The 22,135-nt window shown below is 38.9% G+C and overlaps 1 protein-coding gene across 2 annotated transcripts in view; it reads left to right on the top strand.

The window, feature by feature from the left end:
- LOC139714706 (uncharacterized) overlaps window positions 1-18,359 on the top strand; it is a 100,180-nt gene extending 81,821 nt beyond the window's left edge. The window contains exons 9-10 of one of the 2 annotated variants that reach the window (XM_071626378.1): window positions 16,928-17,110; window positions 18,138-18,359. In XM_071626378.1, the coding sequence (XP_071482479.1) occupies window positions 16,928-17,110; window positions 18,138-18,344 (390 nt within the window). In that variant the 3' untranslated portion in view covers window positions 18,345-18,359. The remainder of the gene's footprint in view (window positions 1-16,927; window positions 17,111-18,137) is intronic. The other variant, XM_071626379.1, reaches the window with a different exon arrangement.
- The last annotated feature ends 3,776 nt before the right edge of the window (window positions 18,360-22,135 follow it).

Here is a 22,135-nt window from a genome sequence, read left to right as displayed (position 1 = left end):
TTCATGTTTGAAAATGACGTGTCTTAATTATTGGTCAGTTTAACTGCGTATTAGTCATGTGTGAACAGTTTGTTTATAAGGATGTGCAAAGTGATGGGAATTGCTCTTCGTCATCATATCGACAGGCAATAGGGTTGTGTGTAAATCTCGCTCTAGGCCATGCTCAGATTGAAAAGTTTAGTGGGTGTTGTGAAGATGGCACTGAAACACCTTTTTCTAACTGGATGGAAGGATTCAATTTTATTATTGAACCTTTCCATTTCAATGATGAGGAGAAGGCTTGGGTTTTGGTGAGCAACCTCACGGGGCCAGCAAGAGAGGAGATTCTTTATTGTCTGTCTGACGAGAAGCGGAGGAGTTTCACAGAGATTGTAAAAGCTCTCCGTCTATGTTTTAGTCGAGAGAATTCTCACTATTTACGATGTTTGCTCTATAATCGTGTACAACATGATAATGAAGACTTGGCAGACTTCAGTAGGGATCTCATTCGTCTTTATGCCAAATTGGTAGATGCTGCAGACGATGAGAAGGAAGCTGCGGCTCTGAGGCAGCTTAGGGATGAAGCTCTGTCAAATCAGTTTGTCAGTGGAACACGAGATGAGAGGGAACGAATTTTGTTGAGGCGTTTGCACATGAAAAATAGGGGAGGCCGATTTGAAGTGCTGAGGAGAGAAGCACTGTTAGTTCTCCGTGAAGATTGTATGCTAGAGGGAGATGGGCTGAAAATTGGGAGTGCTGATGCTGGAACACAAGGAGTGTTCACCGACCCAGTTGCTCAGCAGCTAGATCTTTCCTCAGATACAGCTGGACAGGAGAAGGAGGATACCATATCTACTCTTTTGGATGGGGGATCGCAAATTCTGGGTTGCGTTGATGTAGATGAGGGTGGTGCAGAAATTGATGCTGGGGGACATGGACATGAGTCATGTGATGAACAGGTTGATGCAAAGGATTTAGATGCTGGGGTGCTTCTAATTGCACAACCTGTAGGAGAGGGTACCAAGAGGGTTCCCGAATTATCACTTGAAGGTCAGGATGTCCAAAAAGCATGCAAACGTGCAGCCACAAAGAACTAACGTAGCGCCAAAGGAGCGGTCAATTCCAAAAGGGGAGAACATTTCTCATGGTGACATTGTTGTCAATAATGTAACAACAAGGGAGGCATGCATACCTAACTGTAACATGTGGAAGCATGGATGTCATGTTCAGGGAACGGTATGGGGGCCCTGGGAGTCAAATTGGAGACCGGATTTGGGGTTGGTCGCTGCAGGTTAGAAATCCGCTGTCCGTTCATGGAATTTGTTGTGAGTTGATTCGCTTACAGTGTATACGTTCATGACTGCAGCTGAAACTTGTGTACCATCTCAAGTAGCAATGGAATTAGGAACTATGCGCATTTAGAAATGCAATATCGATGCGAGAAATCAATGGTTGTTTTGATAATTATGTGATTGATAAGAAGTTTTTAATGAGATATTGGAATAGTGATATGAAAGTATTTTAAATCGCTATTACGTGGAAAAACGAAGGAACTATAATAATAGCCATTGTTTTAATTGTTTTGTTGGCAGCTGAACAACATGGCATTCTGACAATATTTAGTGGTTGTTCAGTGATTCAGGAACGTTTGATAATGAGATATAGTTGGTCGAGAATTCATGCTTTGAATGATCCCTTAATTTGTGTGAAGTTTTGTAAATGAGCAAATCGCTGACTGTGACGATATGACACATAAAGCGGGGAAGCTTATTTTTGTTAGTAGTGAATTCTAACATTCTGTGACTTCACTTTGTTTCAACTGTGAATTTCGTGGTATGTGTTATATTGATTCATTGAGAAATACATTACTTTTAGGAAATCGATTATTATCATACGGGTCGTATGATATAATCGCGGGGAAGTTGTGTTGTTGTATGCATTTGGCATGTGTATTAAGAGACTTGTCTATATATTGCGTTTTGTTTTCTCGGATATTCTGTACATAACTGACAGTGTGGGACGGCTGAGTTCTACATCGAAACGGAACTGAAGAAAATTGTAACATATTGATGTGTTATTCTCTTGGCGCGGAACATTTATGCCATGTATCAAATATGAGTTTGTATGATTTACTGTAAATTTGGAAGATTCAAGAGTTTCAGCTCTTGGCAGATTTCATGTATAAAGTTCAATTTTGTAGTATTTCGACGTTTGTATATTTGACTGGAAAAGCGGGGAACACACGCTTTCCTGAAGTATATTTTGTATATGTGCTGTTAATCCGCTCTTATATGGAATTGCTGTAAAGTGTAATGATTTGACACGAAGAGCGGGGAATTTTTTGTTATGTATTATTATGTATAATGTTATGAAAATGATATGATGTAATTGGGATTATATAACCCATGGTTGTGTTATATAATCGCGGGGAAGTTTGTGGTAAATGGAAATATGCGGTATGTTATTGTTGCGTCAATGCGTTGAGGCGCGTTGTGTCCATGCCAATGGCGCAGTGTGCGTGTGGTTGGCATGGGCACAACGCAACTTTTATTTTTCATGTGAATATAATGACGCAGATTGATTGATTCTTGATTCTTCACTTTCACTTGAGAGAGAATGGACATACAAATGTATTCTCTACGAGCTCTGCTATGTTGAATAGTTAATAGGCCTGTATCTGTTATTCACTCTGTATTCGACATGTAGCTGAGGATAATGCGGAGTTTATACATGTATCGGCAGACTTAACCCCGGGACACAGTTACACACTGTGGGAGTTACTGCGTGTTGGGGCTGGTCGCAGTTACGGCAGACTGAGACTGTTTGATTTGTTCAATAAAATCTATGCAACGTCAACTGGAGACTGTCAGCGTCATCATTAACCCGGCTTACAACATTATCATTGTCCATCATTGTCTTTGCACTGACGAAGGTCTGAGGCAGACCGAAAATTTTGTAATAAATTTTTTTTTGTAATCGTTGGATCCATGGCGTACTTGAGATTCTTTCTTCTTATATATATATATATATATATATATATATATATGCATATTAAACTGTGTATCAAAAAGGTCTATAACCTCTAACATGGCCATGTCGGCGATAATTTGGTAACTCCCACAAAGGCTAACCCATTATTCATTTTTCTCTCTTCATATTCAAGACATGTTTTTTTTTTTATTTTTTCACTGCGAACTGTGTGTTGAATATGAACAAAGAAAATGGACTGTGTGGGTTGGCTTTTTTCTCCCTTTATTGCCAATATGATTAGCATCTATTTTTTCTTTTAATTTTGAGAATCCTTCCGTACACAGTGGTTTTAAAAGGGTGGAGATCGAAAAAATCTAAGTAGGTCCTGCCCTGTTAGTATCAATGTGCCATGATATCTTTGAATGATTTTAGTATTTGATCAAAATCTGAGCACAACTTCGACAAGCAGGATGAATGACCAAAGTTCATTTGGATCACCGGGTCAGCTGACCTTTTTTTTTTTTACACTTCTTTGTCTTCATTTGAAAATAGAGTACATCTTACTGTTTTCGACCCGATAACTGATCACTTGCTTAATTGGGAGAATCCATGATTTCACTGCTTATCATATCGAATTCCCTGTCCTTCAAAATTGCTGCAGCGCCATCTGTGGGAGCATTCCGTAACCGGCTAACGGTTCATCACACTGGCTAGTCTGTCTTTGTTCTCCATAACGTGTGCTTGTAAATATCTTTAAATAAACAGTATTGTAATGTAAATAACACAGTCTGCAAGAATCTTCATCTTATTGAAAGAGGCAGACTTAAACAAGAGAAGAAAAAGAAGGAGAAGACATGATTAAAATTTGTCTGTAAATTGTTTTCAATGGTTTGATCTTGTGTATAAGGATTGGAATCTATACACATGTACATAGATAATGAAGAAAAACAAATATGTTTTTATTGGACAACATCCATAGCAGCCCGCAGGCTGAATTGCAGACATTTTACGAGAGTGAGTGTGAGAACATTGAGGTAAAAGGAAAAAAAAAGATGCATAAAAAAGAAAAAGACACACCCAAAAAAAGTATCAGGGTTAAATATTGCACAATGAAAGCAATTTTTTATCATAAATAATGGCCATGTCATGTACATCCACATGTGTATCTATTCCAAATTATTATACTTGATAACAAAAACATACAAAATATTAAACAAATCAAATCAAACCTACGCCAATACTGAAGTCAGATGCTTAAACTCATTTTGCTCGTTGCACATAATGCACGTCAAATGACCATGAAAACTGCAGGACCAAGTGTGAAGTTGGGAAAAAGAGAGAGTGTGTGTGGAGAGGGAGATACTAGTAGAGAGAGAGAGGGAGAAAGGGAGAGAGAGAGGGGAGGGGGGAAGGAAGAGAGAGAGAGAAAGGAAAAGAGGGAGACGGGGAGAGAGAAAAGTGGGGAGAAATGTCTCAAAACTAAACTGAGACCTGAAACAAACTTCCGAATTACAATTATCGTTAATTGTTACGCTGAGAATAATACTTTACAATAGAACACTAATTCGTTTACACTAAAATCCAAATTGCAATAACATCAGTAAGAGGAATATAATCATATGTAACCATTTATCATAAAATGTCGTTAGAAATATGCGAAAAGTTTGTGATTACTGAAGAATAAGCATCCATCCCGCATTTATAAATCGGATTATATTGTATGAAAAATACATCACAGTACCATATCGTCGCTGGGGCGACAAGACCTTGTATCTCAAATTTTGGTATAAATTACTTTCTCAGACTATTGGTCAGGCAATTAGTCAAGCGATGTCCCGTTCAAGTTTCAGCTGCCCCAACCCCAATATAAGGTCACCATGGCATGCCAAAGGAAAACAAACAAACAAACAAACAAACATCTCACTGTATGTGGGTGCCTCGGCCACCATGACCCTTTTCCCAAACATTAAAGGGACACAGTCCTCACGAAATTTAAAAAAATATGTTGTTGTTGGTACCTCCAATGAACTACTTTCACCAAAAACAAACTTTAAAATCACCAAATAAGCTCGTACATTTTGGTTGAAAAAGTGTGACTCTGCATGGTGAATATGCTAATGAGCAAGTCTTGGCGGAGAGTCATACGTCGTCGATGCACAACTCTTCCCAGCCGTGTTCTGCTCGTTATCCGTACGCTCCCTAGTTTACCCGGATGCATGAAGACGTCGGTGGCTACTCCGACTCGTATTTGACATTGTTTCTACGTTGTGTGTGTGTGTGTGTGTGTTTGTGTGTGTGTATGTATTGTGTATTATATTCGCACGTGTGGACGGTACAACTAGATGATAGATCTACGGTAGATACGCGTACGCACCCCGTACGCGGTTTGCCTTTCGCACTTTTCCAGTCTCAAGCGCAGCTGCAGCCCTACCTGTCGCCGCTCATGCATGTTCTATAGTACGTACAGAGTGTACATATTTGTAGGTAGAAACGATTCTACACAGGCCTGCTAGTACACTACAGGGGCGACCGCATTCAGCGTCGTCTGGTCAGGCTATCTTACATCAGTAGTTTTGCTCGAATCGTGCAGAAAATTTCCCAGGAAAATCCTTTTTTCCGTCCCAGACCAACAAAAGTATCGTGAAAGGTGAGCTGTATGGCTGGGAAATGTCGGTAAAACGATGCCGAACAAAAGAAACTTAGGGCCTACAAAATCTCGAAATCGTGTTGTGACCTACCTGTGCGTGGACAATTTGTGAAGCGATGCTTTTACGTGGACCGGCAGGCTGTGGCCCTCGGTTATAAACCGAGAAAACTCCTGAAACCAGATGCAATCATGACCATTTGCTCACATGAGTTATAAAACAGAAACACCTCGAGCATCGACTTCGAAGAGAACCAAGGGAAAAAAGCATAGAGAGGTAAGGAAAGTGGCTAGCTATGTTTAATTTACCGTGGGCCTGCAGCCGGGGTTGGACTGCAGTACAGTGCCACTGAGCTAGCTGCTGCCAGCGCCGACTGGACATGCACGGCAAAGTGGAGCGAAATCATAACCCTACGACCCCCTGTGTTTACCCTTCCCGGCTCACGTCTTATTTTTTTTTTTTTTTTCGAGGAAAGGCGATTATCTGACTACTTACAGAAATATTGAGATACAAACAATATTTTCTTTGAAGAATTCGACTCTCTCATGCACAGGTTATCTTCGGTTTGAATGCCAAAATCGACTGACGGAGTCGAGTGTACTGTGTATGTATACATTGGTATGGTAAGGATTTGCGCGCGAGAGTGGTTTCTACGCTAAGAAGTATGCAACACGGACGGAAGCTAGAAAACGACCGTGCCTATTTGATGTCAAGTTCATGGTATATTTGGTTTAAAAATACATATGAATTTATGTTTACAATATTAATTTTTCGTAAATTATATATATCTAAGCTTGAAATATTTTGTTTGAAATTATAAAACCACAAACTTTCACATTATATGATAAAATTGCAACTAATCATTTGAACACTTAAATTGGTTTTTAGAGGCACGGCTGTCAACTTGGTGAGTAGGGCATGCACTACGTAGCATCTTTTTGCCGGCTCTTTCACGATCGCTTGCAGGAATTATTTTTCAAAAATCGCGTACGGAGACAATTTTTGATGTCCAAGCGTATAAATTGGTGAAAGTTTATATTTTTTACTCTTCTTAATTATCAGTACAGTGAAAATCTCAGGACTGCTTCCCTTTAATGACATTGCATATACAAAATTTGTACGTTATCTGATCCTGCCACCCCAAGCACGACATACTTTGATTAAAACATAATACATGTGGAGAGATGACTGCATTGCTGACTGTGAGTTTTAGAATGCTTGATAATAATTCTAGAGACTTACACACACACACACACACACACACACACACACACACACACACAAAGAAAAGATTAGAGCCCCTTCAACTCACGCGAAACCAAATTCATATCACATTTTAGTCATTTTTATTTAATGTACGTAATGCCCGTCTAGGTTGTAGAACATAGTATGAAACTGGAGAAAAGAGAGAGAGAGAGAGAGAGAGAGAGAGAGAGATAAAAAGAAAGTGAGTGGGTGAGTGGGGGGCGGGGAGGGGGGAGGGGGAGGGTGGGAGAGAGAAAGGTTTTAAAGGACGTTGCAAAAAGGAGGTGTAATCAGGATATACAAAAACATTAAGAACTGAAACAAACAAGCTTCAGCTTAATTTTAATTCAAGGTATACATTTATCAGAAATTATCACACTGACTGGTATACAATAACCGAAAGATATGTTAATAATATAATGATATTCTGTCTTCACATTGTGTTATATTGAAAATTTATCACATTACGGTAACTGTAAAATAAAGATCATATGAAATTCTTTTAGTATTCAACCTTATCAACCTGCAACTTATCAATGTGCAAACATATTTAAATGTCTGTGAATTATATACCTTGTGAGTTATAATGTGAACACAGAACAATCATAAAATAATCTGTACAATACAAGTACCACTTGAAAACTTTAAACAACCAATCTCAAGATGAATTTACTTGTTAAATAAGGCATTTACACTGCTCCTGTAACGTTTAGTCCTGGACTTGATCTTCCTGAGTTTGTTGCTATGTCTTAGGGCTCTGTAGCTGCTCTCTGTCGGCGGGAACCAGTCTGGAAACCTCGCATAGAGTGAGGCAGCGAACCGAAGACATAACTGATCTCTTCTATCACAGAGGGAAGTAATGTTGCACATCACACAGGCCTCCTGATATGATTCATACCTATTACCCAAAATTATACGGAGCGCTCTTTTTTCGATGGGGTTACTTTGTTCATTAGTATTGTCATGGATGAATACCACACTGGTACACAATACTCTAGGACTGGTCTGATGTAGCTAGTGAAGATGGTTAGTAGGTCTTCAGATGGCGCCCTGTATCGTTTCATGACGCGGAGTACGTAGAGCTTCCTTGCAGCTCGCTTGACAATGACGTCGACATGCAAATCCTAACGAAGATTACTTTGAATAGGAACACCAAGGAGCTTGACCTTGTTTATCATTTTATTCCAATACATTGTCGTTCAGCTTAAGCTTGAGGGATGGGAGTGGTGTTTTGGTAAACGCGACCGGCATCACTTAACATTTCGAAGGGTTGAGTTTCATCTCCGCTTTGGCACACCACTTGCTGAGTTCCTTGAGTGTGTCCGGGACAACACTTGCAGAGTTGAATTTCTTATTCTCAGCAATGGTCACGTCATCTACGCATTTCCAGTGCTCTTCTAAGGTGTCTGCTGGAGTGGATCGTTGATCATTGCGAGGAATACATGTATAAAACATGATTCAGGCTTCTACATTTGTCTTGGTTAATGTTGGTTTCTTCATATATGACGAGCTTGCTTCCTAAAGGCACTAAATCCATTGATAATGATATATTTAACGCTTTGGAAGCAAGCTCTTCATATGTTAATTTTGCATTCTTGCCATTATCATATGATTATGATTATTTGTCACCTTTTTATCAATATTTTGACTCACCTCCTCTGCAGATTCAAGATCTGCACTTGCTTTTTGAGAGCATTCAGGACGATTCCCAATATCAGTCCTCGATGGGATATGACTTGGCCAGATGGGTATTTGATATGCCACGTCTTTCGACGTTTAGTCTTGAGAGTCCCTACATGTCCGATACTTTCCTCTCAACAGCCGTCACCTCAACCTCAAAGTCTTAGAATTCAACTTTCCCCAGTATCTAAACAATGCCTGAATGTATTTATTTTTCTTAGTATTAAACTTAGTGTTTACATGTATTACTAGGGATCATGAGGTTAAAGGTGGAAACTCAAGCGAAAATATTTTTCTTTCTCCATACTTCAGAAATGGTTCAAGGTATTCTCATGAAACTTAGTACATAATGATATACATATAGACCTATTCGGGTTCGTTGAGGGCAGCAGACAACTTTCGGTTACACGGCGCAGCCATTAGGTCTCGTTGCGCAGCGCCCTCCCCCCCAGCCCCCCTCCCCCCCCCCCCCCCCACTTCCGCCCACCCCCAGGGCAGCAGCAAAGAGGTTCAGTATGTAATAGAGTAAGCGCTCACCATTCAGTGCGTACAAATGAAAACGGGGCCAATTGAACAGTGGCGCGCGCGCACGAAAGAGGTCGACTACCAGAAGCCCGAACCCGGAAGTGCCTATAGTAATAAACGTAAAGTACAGCTTCGAACATGGGGTTGGGTTGGAAAAATCATTATAATTTTAAGGAAAATCAATATTTGTCCATATGCCTCCGGATTTTATAAGTGAGATACATTCTCAACACAGTATACGTGTTTTGATGAAAAAAGGACTTGCTCTAATGTGTTAAATATGTGCCTTAAACATGAAGCCAAAATTGCCAAACAGGCATTCATGCATTCATACTACATAATAGATTGCAGAGAGGTACAGTGTATGCTCTTTGGTATGGGAGTACTGATTTCACATAATATACGTCGCTTAGAAACATCAGACACACATACAACACACACTCCCACACGCATACAGCACACACTCCCCCCCCCCCCCCACACACACACACAACAGACACACACACACTCACAACAAACACACACATACGCACACACACGTACACACCAAACCACATTTTTTTTTTCAAATTCCAACACACATACATACACACGCACACACACACAACACACAGTGTGTTTTGTGTGTGTGTGTAGGAATTTGAAAACAAAAATGTGGTTTGGTGTGTACATGTGTGTGCGTATGTGTGTGGGTGTGTGTGGGATTGTGTGTTGTATGTGTGTGGGAGTGTGTGTTGTATGTGTGTCTGATGTTTCTAAGTGACATTTATTATGTGAAATCAGTACTCCCATACCAAAGAGCATACACTGTACCTTTCTGCAATCTATTATGTAGTATGAATGCATGAATGCCTGTTTGGCAATTTTGGCTTCATGTTTAAGGCACATATTTTTCACATTAGAGCAAGTCCTTTTTTCATCAAAACACGTATACTGTGTTGAGAATATATCTCTCTTATAAAATCCGGAGGCATATGGACAAATATTGATTTTCCTTAAAATTAGAATGATTTTTCCAACCCAACCCCATCTTCGAAACTGTACTTTACGTGTATTACTATAGGAACTTCCGGGTTCAGTCTTCTGGTAGTCGACCTCTTTGAAAATGGCGGCGGGTCGTTCAATTGGGCCCGCTTCTGTATGCGAGCGCGCGCTCTATAGAACCTCTTTGGGCAGCAGAACTCTTTGGGCAGCAGACACAGCTGAGCAGACAGCACTGCACACGCGCGCGGATGCATTGCCACTATCCGTGCACATGCATGGGGGGGGGGGGGGGGGCAGGCGTGAACACCGCAGTAATGGCGCCATAATACACAAACAGCCTCTCAGAATCGGTCTTTGATTAGAATACTGCCTGTCAATGATTTTCTGGGGAATTTTGATGTCATGCAGTCAAATGTCATGTATCGAGGATTAAAATGCTGCAACGTATTCCCAACAAGTTGATCTTAAAACCAATTTATCCATCCAAATTGTAATATCAGTTCAATGTACATGGGTGTCACCAGGGGGGGGGGGGGGTGCGTTGGGTGCGAACGCACCCCCCTTCAGACCCTAAAAAAAAGAAAAAAAAAAAAAAAAAAAAAGGGTCTGCGAGCGACCGAAACGCCGGACGCTAAATAGTTATTCTTTTTTATGTATTTCTTTTTTTTTTAAATTTTGCACCAGGGAAAAAAAAAAAAAAATCGTGGGCAAAAACAATTCGCACCCCTGTAAAATTTAAATTCGAAAGTCGCATTTTGAGAGCACTACACCAACGAACTTAAACATTGTTCTTCAATGAATAAAAGGTCGTGATTGGTTGCCTTAAAAAAGAAATGGAGTCACAACAGTCTTATTCGCTTTGATCCAATGCTTGAAGCACTCAAACATATTTGAAGTAGGGTTCCTATAGGCCTAGGGCCCTATGTGTCAAACCGGATATGCCGCTTAGATGTTCACTCACGTCTCGTCACCAGGCATCATCACCAGGCACTTTCCAAGAAAGATATGTCTTTGTGATGGTAATTACTTTTCGCTATCCCTACTTATAAACGATGGGAGGTATAAGACAATGGTAAAGGCACGGGGTTGCGTGAATAGAAATTGCTCAAATATTAATGAAATAGATATCAAAAATTACTCGACTGTACGTGTCTGTCTATAAAAGAACTATAGGCACTTACTTGAAGATTATACCATATCAGTTTCGAATTTGCGGAAATAAGGAGAAAAGTAATAAAACTGGCTTTCCATGAGACTAAAATTTCAAAAACTTCCACAAAGCTCAGGTTTACACTTTTGCACATATATTGCATATATTTAACGCCGGACGCTGAATAATTATTCTTTGTTATTTATTTCTTTTTATTTTGCACCAGGGACAAAAAAAAAAAAAAAAAAAAAAAAAAAAATGTGGGCAAAAACAATTCGCACCTCTGGTTCTGGCAGCACTGATTTTATACATACTAGTTTTCTATACAGCGTTTACTATTTAGATATATTTTGGACATCCTTTCCCCCGCTTGGTCACTTCGACGCCACCTCGCTGGTCATACCTCCCCCAGTCACGAACATAAACCGAAACCCTTGACTACCAGTGGCGGATCCAGGTGGAGGGGCGCACCGGGCGCCCCCCCCCCCCCCCCCTCCTTGATTTCGACAGCGAAAAGCGAAAAATTATAGCGACAAAGACAGTTTTTTTACTGTAAAATGTCAAAATTTTTAAGCTCGCTCGCTCCGCTCACTCGCATTTAATCGTAATACCATTCTCCTGAAGTTGCTGCCAGTAATTGCCGGCAGTTTTGCCCGGTGACCCCCCTTAATTTCGAAAGCTAAAAAGATATACTGAGTAGCTTCAAAAGGCAGTTTTTGGACTGTCACATGTCAAAATTTTCAAGCTCACTCGCATCTAATCTTTATGCAGTTATCCTGATGTTTATAACTGCCAGTAATTGTCTGCAGTTGCGCCCGGTGCGTCCCCCCTCCCCCTTAATATCCAAAGGGAAAAAAATGATAACTACAAACGGCAGTTTTTGGACTGTAAAATGTCAAAATTTCAAGCTCGCTCTCTTCGCTCGCTCGCTCGCATTGAATCGTTATGCAATTCACCTGATTTTGCTGCCAGTAATTGCCAGCAGTTGCCCTGTGCTCTCCAATACCCTCCCCTCTTTAATTTCCAAAGCGAAAAAATATGGCTAAGAAAGGCAGTTTCTGGACTGTAAAATGAAAAAAATTTAAGCTCGCTCTCTTTGCTCGCTCGCATTTAGTCGCTATGCAATTCATCTGATGTAATTGCCAGCAGTTCCGCCCGGTGCGCAGCCCTCCCCTTAATTTCCAAAGCGAATAAATATGGCCAAGAACGGCAGTTTTTTGAACTGTAAAATGTCAAAATTTTCAATTTCTCCTCGCTCTGCTCATAATACCATTCTCCTGAAGTTACTGCCAGTATAATTGCCGGCAGTTCTGCCCGGTGCGCCCCCCCCCCCCCCTTAATTTCGAAAGCTAAAAAAAATATATATATATTGAGTAGCTTCAAAAGGCAGTTTTTGGACTGTAAAATGTCAAAATTTTCAAGCTCGCTCGCATTCAATCTTTATGCAGTTCTCCTGATGTTACTGTCACTAATTGTCTGCAGTTGCGCCCGATGCGAATACATATGTCAAAGAACGGCAGTTTTCGGACTGTAAAATGTCAAAATTTTCAAGCTCACTCGCTCCGCTCGCTCGCATTTAAAGGAGACCTCCGGATGATTTTCAGATTTTTACATTTGAACAAGTATAAATTAGTTCTACTGAGGACAGAGTTTCAGAATTTGTGATAATTGGGATGAAGAATAAGAATATTTTCAAAATTTAGAACAAATTGCAATGAGCAAGGATGATGACATGGCAGAATCACCATAAGAATGCATGAGTTGGGGCTCAAGGAAGCAGAACAAAAGAAGAAGGCATGCATAGATTATACACAGGTGAACTCGCAAGCAAGCGGTATTGTAATGAAATTACACTGCTACATTTCTGAAATATGTGAACCTCCTATGTCATCATCCTTGTTCAGTGTAATTTGTTTAAGGTTTTTCAAAGTATTGTTTCTCTGCTCAAGAACTACGATAAATTCCATAAATCTATACATGGAGTTGTCAATTTATGTACTACATGATGTGAAATTATGAAAATCGTCTGGAATGTCCCTTTAATCATAATACCATTCTCCTGAAGTTGCTGCCAGTAATTGCCGGCAGTTATGTCCGGTGCGCCCCCTTAATTTCGAAAGCTAAAAAGATTATACTGAGTAGCTTCAAAAGGCAGTTTGGGGACTGTCATATGTCAAAATTTTCAAGCTCGCTAGCATTTAATCTTTATGTAGTTCTCCTGATGTTACTGCCAGTAATTGCTTGCAGTTTCGCTCGGTGCGCCCCCCCCCCCTTAATTTCCAAAGCGAATATGGCCAAGAACGGCAGTTTTTGGACTGTAAAATGTCAAAATGTTCAAGCTCGCTCGCTCCGCTCCGCTCGCATTTAATCGTAATACCATTCTCCTGAATTTGCTGCCAGTAATTGCCAGCAGTTCTGCACGGTGCGCCCCCCCCCCTTAACTTCGAAAGCAAAAAATAAAATACTGAGTATAGCTTCAAAAGGCAGTTTTTGGACTGTAAAATGTAAAAAAAAAAATCAAGTTAACTCTCTTCGCTCGCTTTCATTTCATCTTCATGCCATTCACATGATGTTATTGCCAGTAATTGCCAGCAGTTGCCCCCAGTGCCCCCCTAATTTTCAAAGCAAAAACAAACAAACAAACAAACAAACAAACAAAAATATGGCTACAAACGGCAGTTTTTGGACTGTAAAATGTCAACATTTTAAAGCTCGCTCGCTGCGCTCACTCGCATGTAATCGTCATGGCATTCTCCCGATATCACTGCCAGTAATCTGTCGTTACACGTGCACCGTCATTCCATAATCCATTTACTAGTATATAGGGGAACAACCCCCTCCCACAGCCTCCTCCCCCCCCCCCCCCCCTTGCTCATTCCGCTTGCTCGGGTTTAGTCGCGTCCATGACATCGGTGTAAGAATTATTTCGAGAAGTTTATTTAAATTATACCATTTATAGGTACATATTATTGTTCAATAACAAATTAGTTCAAAATATACTGATACCTTTAATAAACAAGTAGGACTGTTTCACGTCGATAAAACACACAAAAACCTGCTTGTATCAAATTGCACCATTTAAAACATCAAAATGCAAAAAGTTCTCACCGTGGGAGGAGGGGGGAGGGTGGACAACAGGCACTTTCACATCCTTTTCATACCCCCTTCCTCGTATACTAACGCCCCCCCCCCCCCCCCCCCCCCGCCAAGATGTAATTCCAGCTACGCCGGTGTCCTTTCCCCGCTTGGTTTCCCTAAAAAAAAAAAGAAAAAAAAAGAAAAAAAAAAACAGTAACAGGGATTGAGAGCTTCATATATTCCAAATGTCTGTTCAAAAAATTTCGTTACATTAGAGTCAAAACGCACCCCCTTGAAAAAAAGCTGGTGACGCCCCTAATGTACTGAGTGGCCCTCATTTATACAAGCTTTTTTTTTTTTTTTTTTTTTACGTATGTCCCTCTTTTCCATTAACGCAATTATTTTGAATAATTATTAGTTTCATTAAACGCTTTAAATGCATTAAACCATAAAGTTAGCGATACTCTCCTTGTGAATTATGTACTTCTTCTGCTCTCTTTGCTAAAATGGTATCCTGGATTACGACAGAAGGGAGATGTTGTTTTCATCAAACCTTATTAAAAAAAAAGCACTTGACATCTGTGGCTTGGAATGCAAAAGTTCCTAAAATACATGCTCCATTCTTTTCATAAGCACTGCATGTTCTCATGTATTTATGTTACATCCCATATACATACTTCCTATTCAAAACTTTTTTTTCAGTCCTTTCATCAAAAACTGTAGCCGCGGCCGGAGGCATTTGTTTTCGGGTTGACCGTCCGTCCGTAATATTGTGTTTGGACAGCATAACTTGAGAACCGTTTGAGATATACTAATGAAATTAGGCATACATGACTGGACGAAGTTGTGCCTATCTAAAATACTATTTATTGTATGCCAATGCTCAATGTCAAAGATCAAAGATAAAAAGGTGAAAGGTCAAGTTTTAATGCTCTAAATGTCACTATTTCCTCATATCTATGCAAGAGCCAAATGCGTTGTCTTCAAACCTTGAATAAACATGTATTACACCATTATTACACAATGTATTACACAATTATATTATCTAGAGAAAATTATGAGGTGGAAAGTCCAAAGGTCAACCGAAAAGCTAAAATTTCACTCTTTTCTCAATATCTCGGTTATGCTTCCAAGTATTTTCAGGGAACTTAATACATATGCATGTGCAAATTGATTTTGTGAAGCGCACGTGAACTTGTTAAGTATCTCAATGTGCTCCGTTGTAAATCAACCTCATTCCGTTACGATTTAATGTTTTTATATTGACTACCGATTCTGTAGACGAGGTCTCCGATAGACAAAATATGATCTCGAGCCAATTTATCTACAACCCCGTATATCAAACCGGGTGTGCACAATAAACGTTTTAACATTGTTTGATTTAAACATGTAGTATATTATGTTCTCCGTATACATTATAACATGTACCTGAGTCGAATACAAGTGAGTAGGGTATAGGCGTAGTGCAGTGCAGTGCCAAGTCACACAGCTAGGTGATAATATATTTGTGAGCATCATGACACAGTTATGTAAAGCAGAGGTATAGTTTATGTCCTAATACATATAGCAAGTATTCTTTTGCTGAAGTGCATACATAATAATTATCCTGTACATCAAAAATAATACTAATAGTAATATCAATAATAATGATAAGAATAATAATAATAATAGTGATAGTAATGACAATAATAATATTAGTAATGATAATAATAATACTAATAATGAGATCAATGATAATAGAAATAATGAACAACACACATACAATGTAAATATATATATTCGTATTGTGTATCAAAAAGGTCCATACCCTCTAACATGGCCATGACGGCGATAATTTGGTCAATTCCACAAACGTTAACCCATTATTCATTTTTCTCTCGTCATATTCAAGACATGGTTGTCACTGCGAACTGTGTGTTGAATATGAACAAAGAAAATGGACTGTGTGTGTTGGCCTTTTTCTCCTTTTATTGCCAACATGATGAGCATATATATATATATATGTGTTTTATTTTTTTTTTTGAGAATCCTTCCGTACACACTGGTTTTAAAGGGTGGGCATCGAAAAAAGTCTAAGTAGGTCCTGCCCTGTGGGTATTAATGTGCCATGATATCTTTGAATGGTTTTAGTATAAGATCAAAATCTGAGCACAAACCGTAGACAAGCAGAGTGAATGACAAACGTTTATTTGAATCACCGGGTGAGCTGAATTTGTTTCGACACTTAGTACAAAATACATCTTACTGTTTTCAACCCAGGAACTGATCACTTGCTTAATCAGGATATAATCCATGATTTCACTGGTTATCATATCGATAACAGATAAAAATTACAAATGAAAGCAAATGTAAATTTCCAGTCACTTCAAAATGCGTTGGCCTTTCTTTTTTTTTTTTCATTACGCTCCTTGTGAATAATTTGCAAGCATACTTTTACCTGTACTGGTATCCAGGAATGGGACAGAGAGTACATTGTCTTCATTTCGTCCTCTTCAAACCTTCATCCATGAATAATATTATTGGATCTAATGTTTGTCCCTTGAAATGCGTGCACGTACTTGTGTAAGGTATATTCCAGCGTTATTCGTATCATGTACTATTTTCCGTAATGCATTCTTGCTAATTAAACTCTATTTTGATTGTTGTTATTTTCTTTTTTTTTTCTAAACAGATTCAAGATCTGGAGTTGTCTCTCAGCAAAGAGCAAGAGGATTTAAAACATCAGTCCTCAGGAGGAGGTGGCTTGGCCCGATGGGTGTGTACTATGCCAAGTCTTCGGAAGTTCAAATTGTCGTGCCTCTACTTGCCCGATGGTTTCTTCTCAACAGCCATTGCCTTATCATCATCCTGTCAGGTATGTAATCTTCGTCCTTTGCTGTTTGGGTCATAGAAGACCATGCGTGAAAACTGATTAGGCAAATCATGATTTGCTTGAAAGATGAAATGATTTATATATATATATATATATTTCTATTTCTGGCAGTTTGACAACATTTTGACATAACTAAGGTTATTTGTAACTAGTCTTCCTCATCTGTAAACCCTTGGTAAGGGTACTTCTGTTGAAATGAATGTTTTACTCTGAACTGAATACAATAAAAAAGAACGAGATCTGACACCTTTTGCCTTCTTGGAAGTCGAGACGACGATATTTCACATCTTCCGTTTTTTTGTTTTTTTTGTTGTTTTTTTTCGTGAAACAAATTTTATTTTTGTCTCTCTCTCTCTCTCTCTCTCTCCGTCTCTCATACCTCTCTTACCGCCATGATTAACTGCTATCTCATCGTTTACGAGCGACCATTCTTGACCCAAATAATATTAAATGGAACGTTCGTACTATTGTTTCAGATCACATTATTAGTTTGAGGAGATAGTCTATACGAACATGGAATTAACAGAATAAACGTACTCTCCTATACTTGAACCACTGGCTGTGCTCACCATCCGTATATTGTTTAATTGATCTTTTTATGTGAACCATTATTTTTTTTTAGTACGGAAATAAAGCAAACAAACAAACAAACAAACAAACAGTCATTGACAATATTCCAATCTTAGCACACACGTTTTATATAAAAGTGGATTGAATTACTAAATTTGTGGTGGATGTCTTAATATACTACATTGTATTACTAGGAATATTGTCCAGTCACAAACTGCAAGTGGTATCGTGGAATAGGGCAGGGAGCAGATTTTGGTATAATAGACATCGTTTGACCTTCTTACCATGACTAAAATATATGTAAACCATCAGGACATTTCCCAGGCTTCTCTATTTACAAATCAATTATTGGTCTCATGCACGTACAAATGTATCCAGTCCTTCAGAAGAATTGGTTTTTGTTTTTGTTTTTGTTCTTTGACTCCTTGTTTTTCAACAGATTCGGGATCTGGTGTTTGATTTACGCAGATATTCTAAATCTCATGACGGTTCTCAATATCAATCATCGCTTGGAGGAGACTTGGTGCGATGTGTGTGTGCCTTGCCAAATCTTACGAAGTTCAGTCTGTTGTGTCCCTACTTGACCGATGATTTCCTCTCAGCAGCCGCCACCTCAGCATCATCCTGTCAGGTATGTAATCTTTAATTATTGAACCAATTGCTTATGGTGTGTAACATTGCCCCTCTTTTGTCAATTGACTGACAATGTATCATTTGCTTTTCCTTTGTTTGTTTGTTTTTTGTAGTACAATATTTCCCGAGAAATCTACATATGCCAGTCCTAGATTCTAATTCATTTTTTGTTGATTGTTTGTGAACAAAGTCTATTCAATCATTCTCGTCATTTCCAACTCGATTTAATAGCGAGCGATCATTTTCGTCAAATTTCCTTCAAATTCATCTCATATCTTTCCTGTTGTGATTTCTTTGGTTATTTGATTTTTCAGTTTTCCACATCAATGAGTTACAACACACATCCACTCATAAAAAACCCCCATACACACACACATACACAAACACACCCTAATCATAGTACATACGGAGACAAACATAATGAACTCTTACATAAGCGAAAACAGTGACCCATGATTTCGAGGCACATCATATTATGATAAAAGACAATTCACATGTGTAGAGTTTAAGCCCCTTTGATTGATAATGAATTTAGTATATTGAAAAACACTGCACTTTTCTGCTGTTTTCTATGTATGAGCGAAAATAAATACGAGAAATACGACAGTTTCCAGGAAAAGAAAAAACAGTGCAACTCGTTTATCATCTGAACAACGCCCGTCTTGAATCTGTTGAATTCGTGAAGTACTTGGGTGTAACTATCACTTCTGATTTGAAGTGGACCCAACACATCAACAATATACTGTCAATAAAGCCAATACCGTCCTTGTATTTCTAAAACGCAATTTTCTCTTAAAATCGGCTGTTGTCAAAGCAACAGCTTACAAAACATTGGTTCGACCAATTGAAGATTGTGCTTCCTCTGTTTGGGATCCGTTTTCCGAGAACCTAATCCACAAAGTGGAGATGGTCCCTAGAAGAGCTGCGAGATTCACTTTGAAACGCTACCAAAATACCTCAAGTGTCACTATAATGCTGCAAAGGCTTGATTGGACCACTCTGGAACAGGCTAACAATTATGCACAAAATACACAATAAGCTTACTCATCTTCCGGCACAGGACTATAATATCACAAGGTTACCCAGTTGACAAGAGTTGACACCCAACCACATTCCTATCCTATACCACACTCGAAAACTGAATCACATCGCCATTCGTTCTTTCCGATAACAGTAAGGAGCTGGAATTCTCTGTCCTTGAAAACCGCTGCAGCGCCATCTGTGGGAGCATTCCGTAACCGGCTAACGGTTCATCACACTGGCTAGTCTGTCTTTGTTCTCCATAATGTGTGCTTGTAAATATCTTTAAATGAACAGTATTATAATGTAAATAACACAGTCTGCAAGAATCTTCATCTTTTGAAAGAGGCAGACTTAAACCAAGAGAAGAAAAAGAAGGAGAAGACATGATTAAAATTTGTCTGTAAATTGTTTTCAATGGTTTGATCTTGTGTATTAGGATTGGAATCTATACACATGTACATAGATAATGATGAAAACAAATATGTTTTTATTGGACAACATCCATAGCAGCCCGCAGGCTGAATTGCAGACATTTTACGAGAGTGAGTGTGAGAACATTGAGGTAAAAGGAAAAAAAAAGATACATACAAAAGAAAAAGACACACACAAAAAAAAATATCAGGGTTAAATATTGCACAATGAAAGAAATTTTTTATCATTAATAATGACCATGTCATGTATATCCACATGTGTATCTATTCCAAATTATTATACTAGATAACAAAAACATACAAAAGATTAAACAAATCAAATCAAACCTACGCCAATAATGAAATCAGATGCTTAAACTCATTTTGCTCGTTGCACATAATGCACGTAAAATGACCATGAAAGCTGCAAGACCAAGTGTGAAGCTGGGGAGAAGAGAGAGTGTGTGTGGAGAGGGAGATACTAGTAGGGAGAGAGAGAGGGAGAGAGAGAGAGAGGGGGGGGGGGGAAGAAGGGAGAGAGAGAAAGGAAAAGAGGGAGACGGGGAGAGAGAAAAGTAGGGAGAAGTGTTTCAAAACTAAATTGACACCTGAAACAAACTTCCGAATTACATATCTTTAATTATTACGCTGAGAATATTTCTTTACAATTCGTTTACACTATAATCCAAACTGCAATAACATTAATAAGAGGAATATAATCATATGTAACCATTTATCATAAAATGTCGTTAGAAATATGCGAAAAGTTTGTGATTACTGAAGAATAAGCATCCATCCCGCATTTATAAATCGGATTATATTATATGAAAAATACATCACAGTACCATATGTGACCCTGCACCTCAAAACAAACAAAAAGTCGCCAGACATGAATTTTTAGTTAAGACCATATTCTGAAAGAGCAGACTTTAAGCTTTAAAATGATGTATAACTCAAATCAAACGGACTCTCCTAACCTATCTAGATATTGGGAAGAAAACACAAACTCAGGAAAAGTGGGAACTGAGAAAAGAGGCTCTGAAGTACAGTGTCTATTCAAGCGCTTAATCTTTACCAAACCGTGCAGGCTGTGCGATGAATGGGACAAAAAAAACAGGAAGTAAACCACCAGAGTAACAACAATGAAAGGATTATCAGATTAAACTGAAATTAAGTATGCCTCATTAACACATTCTGTCCATAATTAATGCCAACTTTCAAAGCAGTAGCACTATCCTTTCAAAAGTTATTAGAGTTGAACGTGAAGAGTGTGGACAAGGTTTTTCAGAAATGAAAAAGGGATTCTAAAGACACACCTAATCACATTATTCTACCACAAATGTTAGAGATAAACTGCTAAAAAAACAGACTTTCCTGCCCGTTTTATGATACCAAATTTTAGCATAATGTAAAAGAAGACCCGCTCTTTCAGAAAATATGAAAAAGTCAAGTTCGGATAGGTTGACCCATTTCACTTATTTTCAGTCCTCACGCAAAATCAGTGTGTGCGACTTTATGTTCGTTTTGAGGTGCACGGTCACATATCGTCGCTGGGGCGACAAGACCTTGTATCTCAAATTTTGGTATAAATGACTTTCTCAGACTATTGGTCAGACAATTAGTCAAGCGACGTCCCGTTCAACTTTCAGCTGCCCCACCCCCAAATTAAGGTCACCATGGCATGCCAAAGGAAACACACACACACACACACACACACACACACACACACACAAATCCAACTGTATGTGGGTGCCTCGGCCACCGTGACCCTTTTCCCAAACATTTGACATTGCATATAAAATATTTCTACGTTATCTGATCCGGCCACCCCAATCACGACATACTTTGATTAAGACGTAATACATGTGGAGAAATGATTGCATTGGAGATTGTGATTTTTAGAATGCTTGATAATAATTCTAGAGTCTTACAAAAAAAAATAGAGCCTCTTCAACTCACGCGAAATCAAATTCATATGATATTTTAGTCATTTTATATAATGCACGTAATGCCCGTCTAGGTTGTAGAACATAGTATGTAACTGGAGAAGAGAGAGAGAGAGAGAGGGAGAGATAAAAAGAAAGTGAGTGGGTGAGTGAGGGGGGGGGGAGGGTGGGAGAGAGAAAGGTTTAGGAAGTTGCAAAAAGGAGGTGTAATCAGGATATACAAAAACGTATTAAGAACTGAAACAAACAAACTTCAGCTTAATTTTAATTCAAGGCATAAAATCATCAGAAATTATCACACTGACTGGTATATTATGATAACCGAAAGATATGTTACATGATATTACGATATTCAGTCTTCACATTGTGTTGAAAATTTGTCACATTGCGGTAATTGTTAAATAAAAATCATATTAAATTCTTTT

This window comes from Diadema antillarum, unplaced genomic scaffold (assembly GCF_040938485.1).
Source record: "Diadema antillarum isolate AM-2024a unplaced genomic scaffold, OU_Dant_1.0 seq00002391_RagTag, whole genome shotgun sequence".
Lineage (NCBI taxonomy): Eukaryota > Metazoa > Echinodermata > Echinoidea > Diadematoida > Diadematidae > Diadema > Diadema antillarum.
The sequence above is the reverse complement of the archived record's forward strand: the minus strand, read 5'-3'. Positions and strand labels throughout refer to the sequence as shown.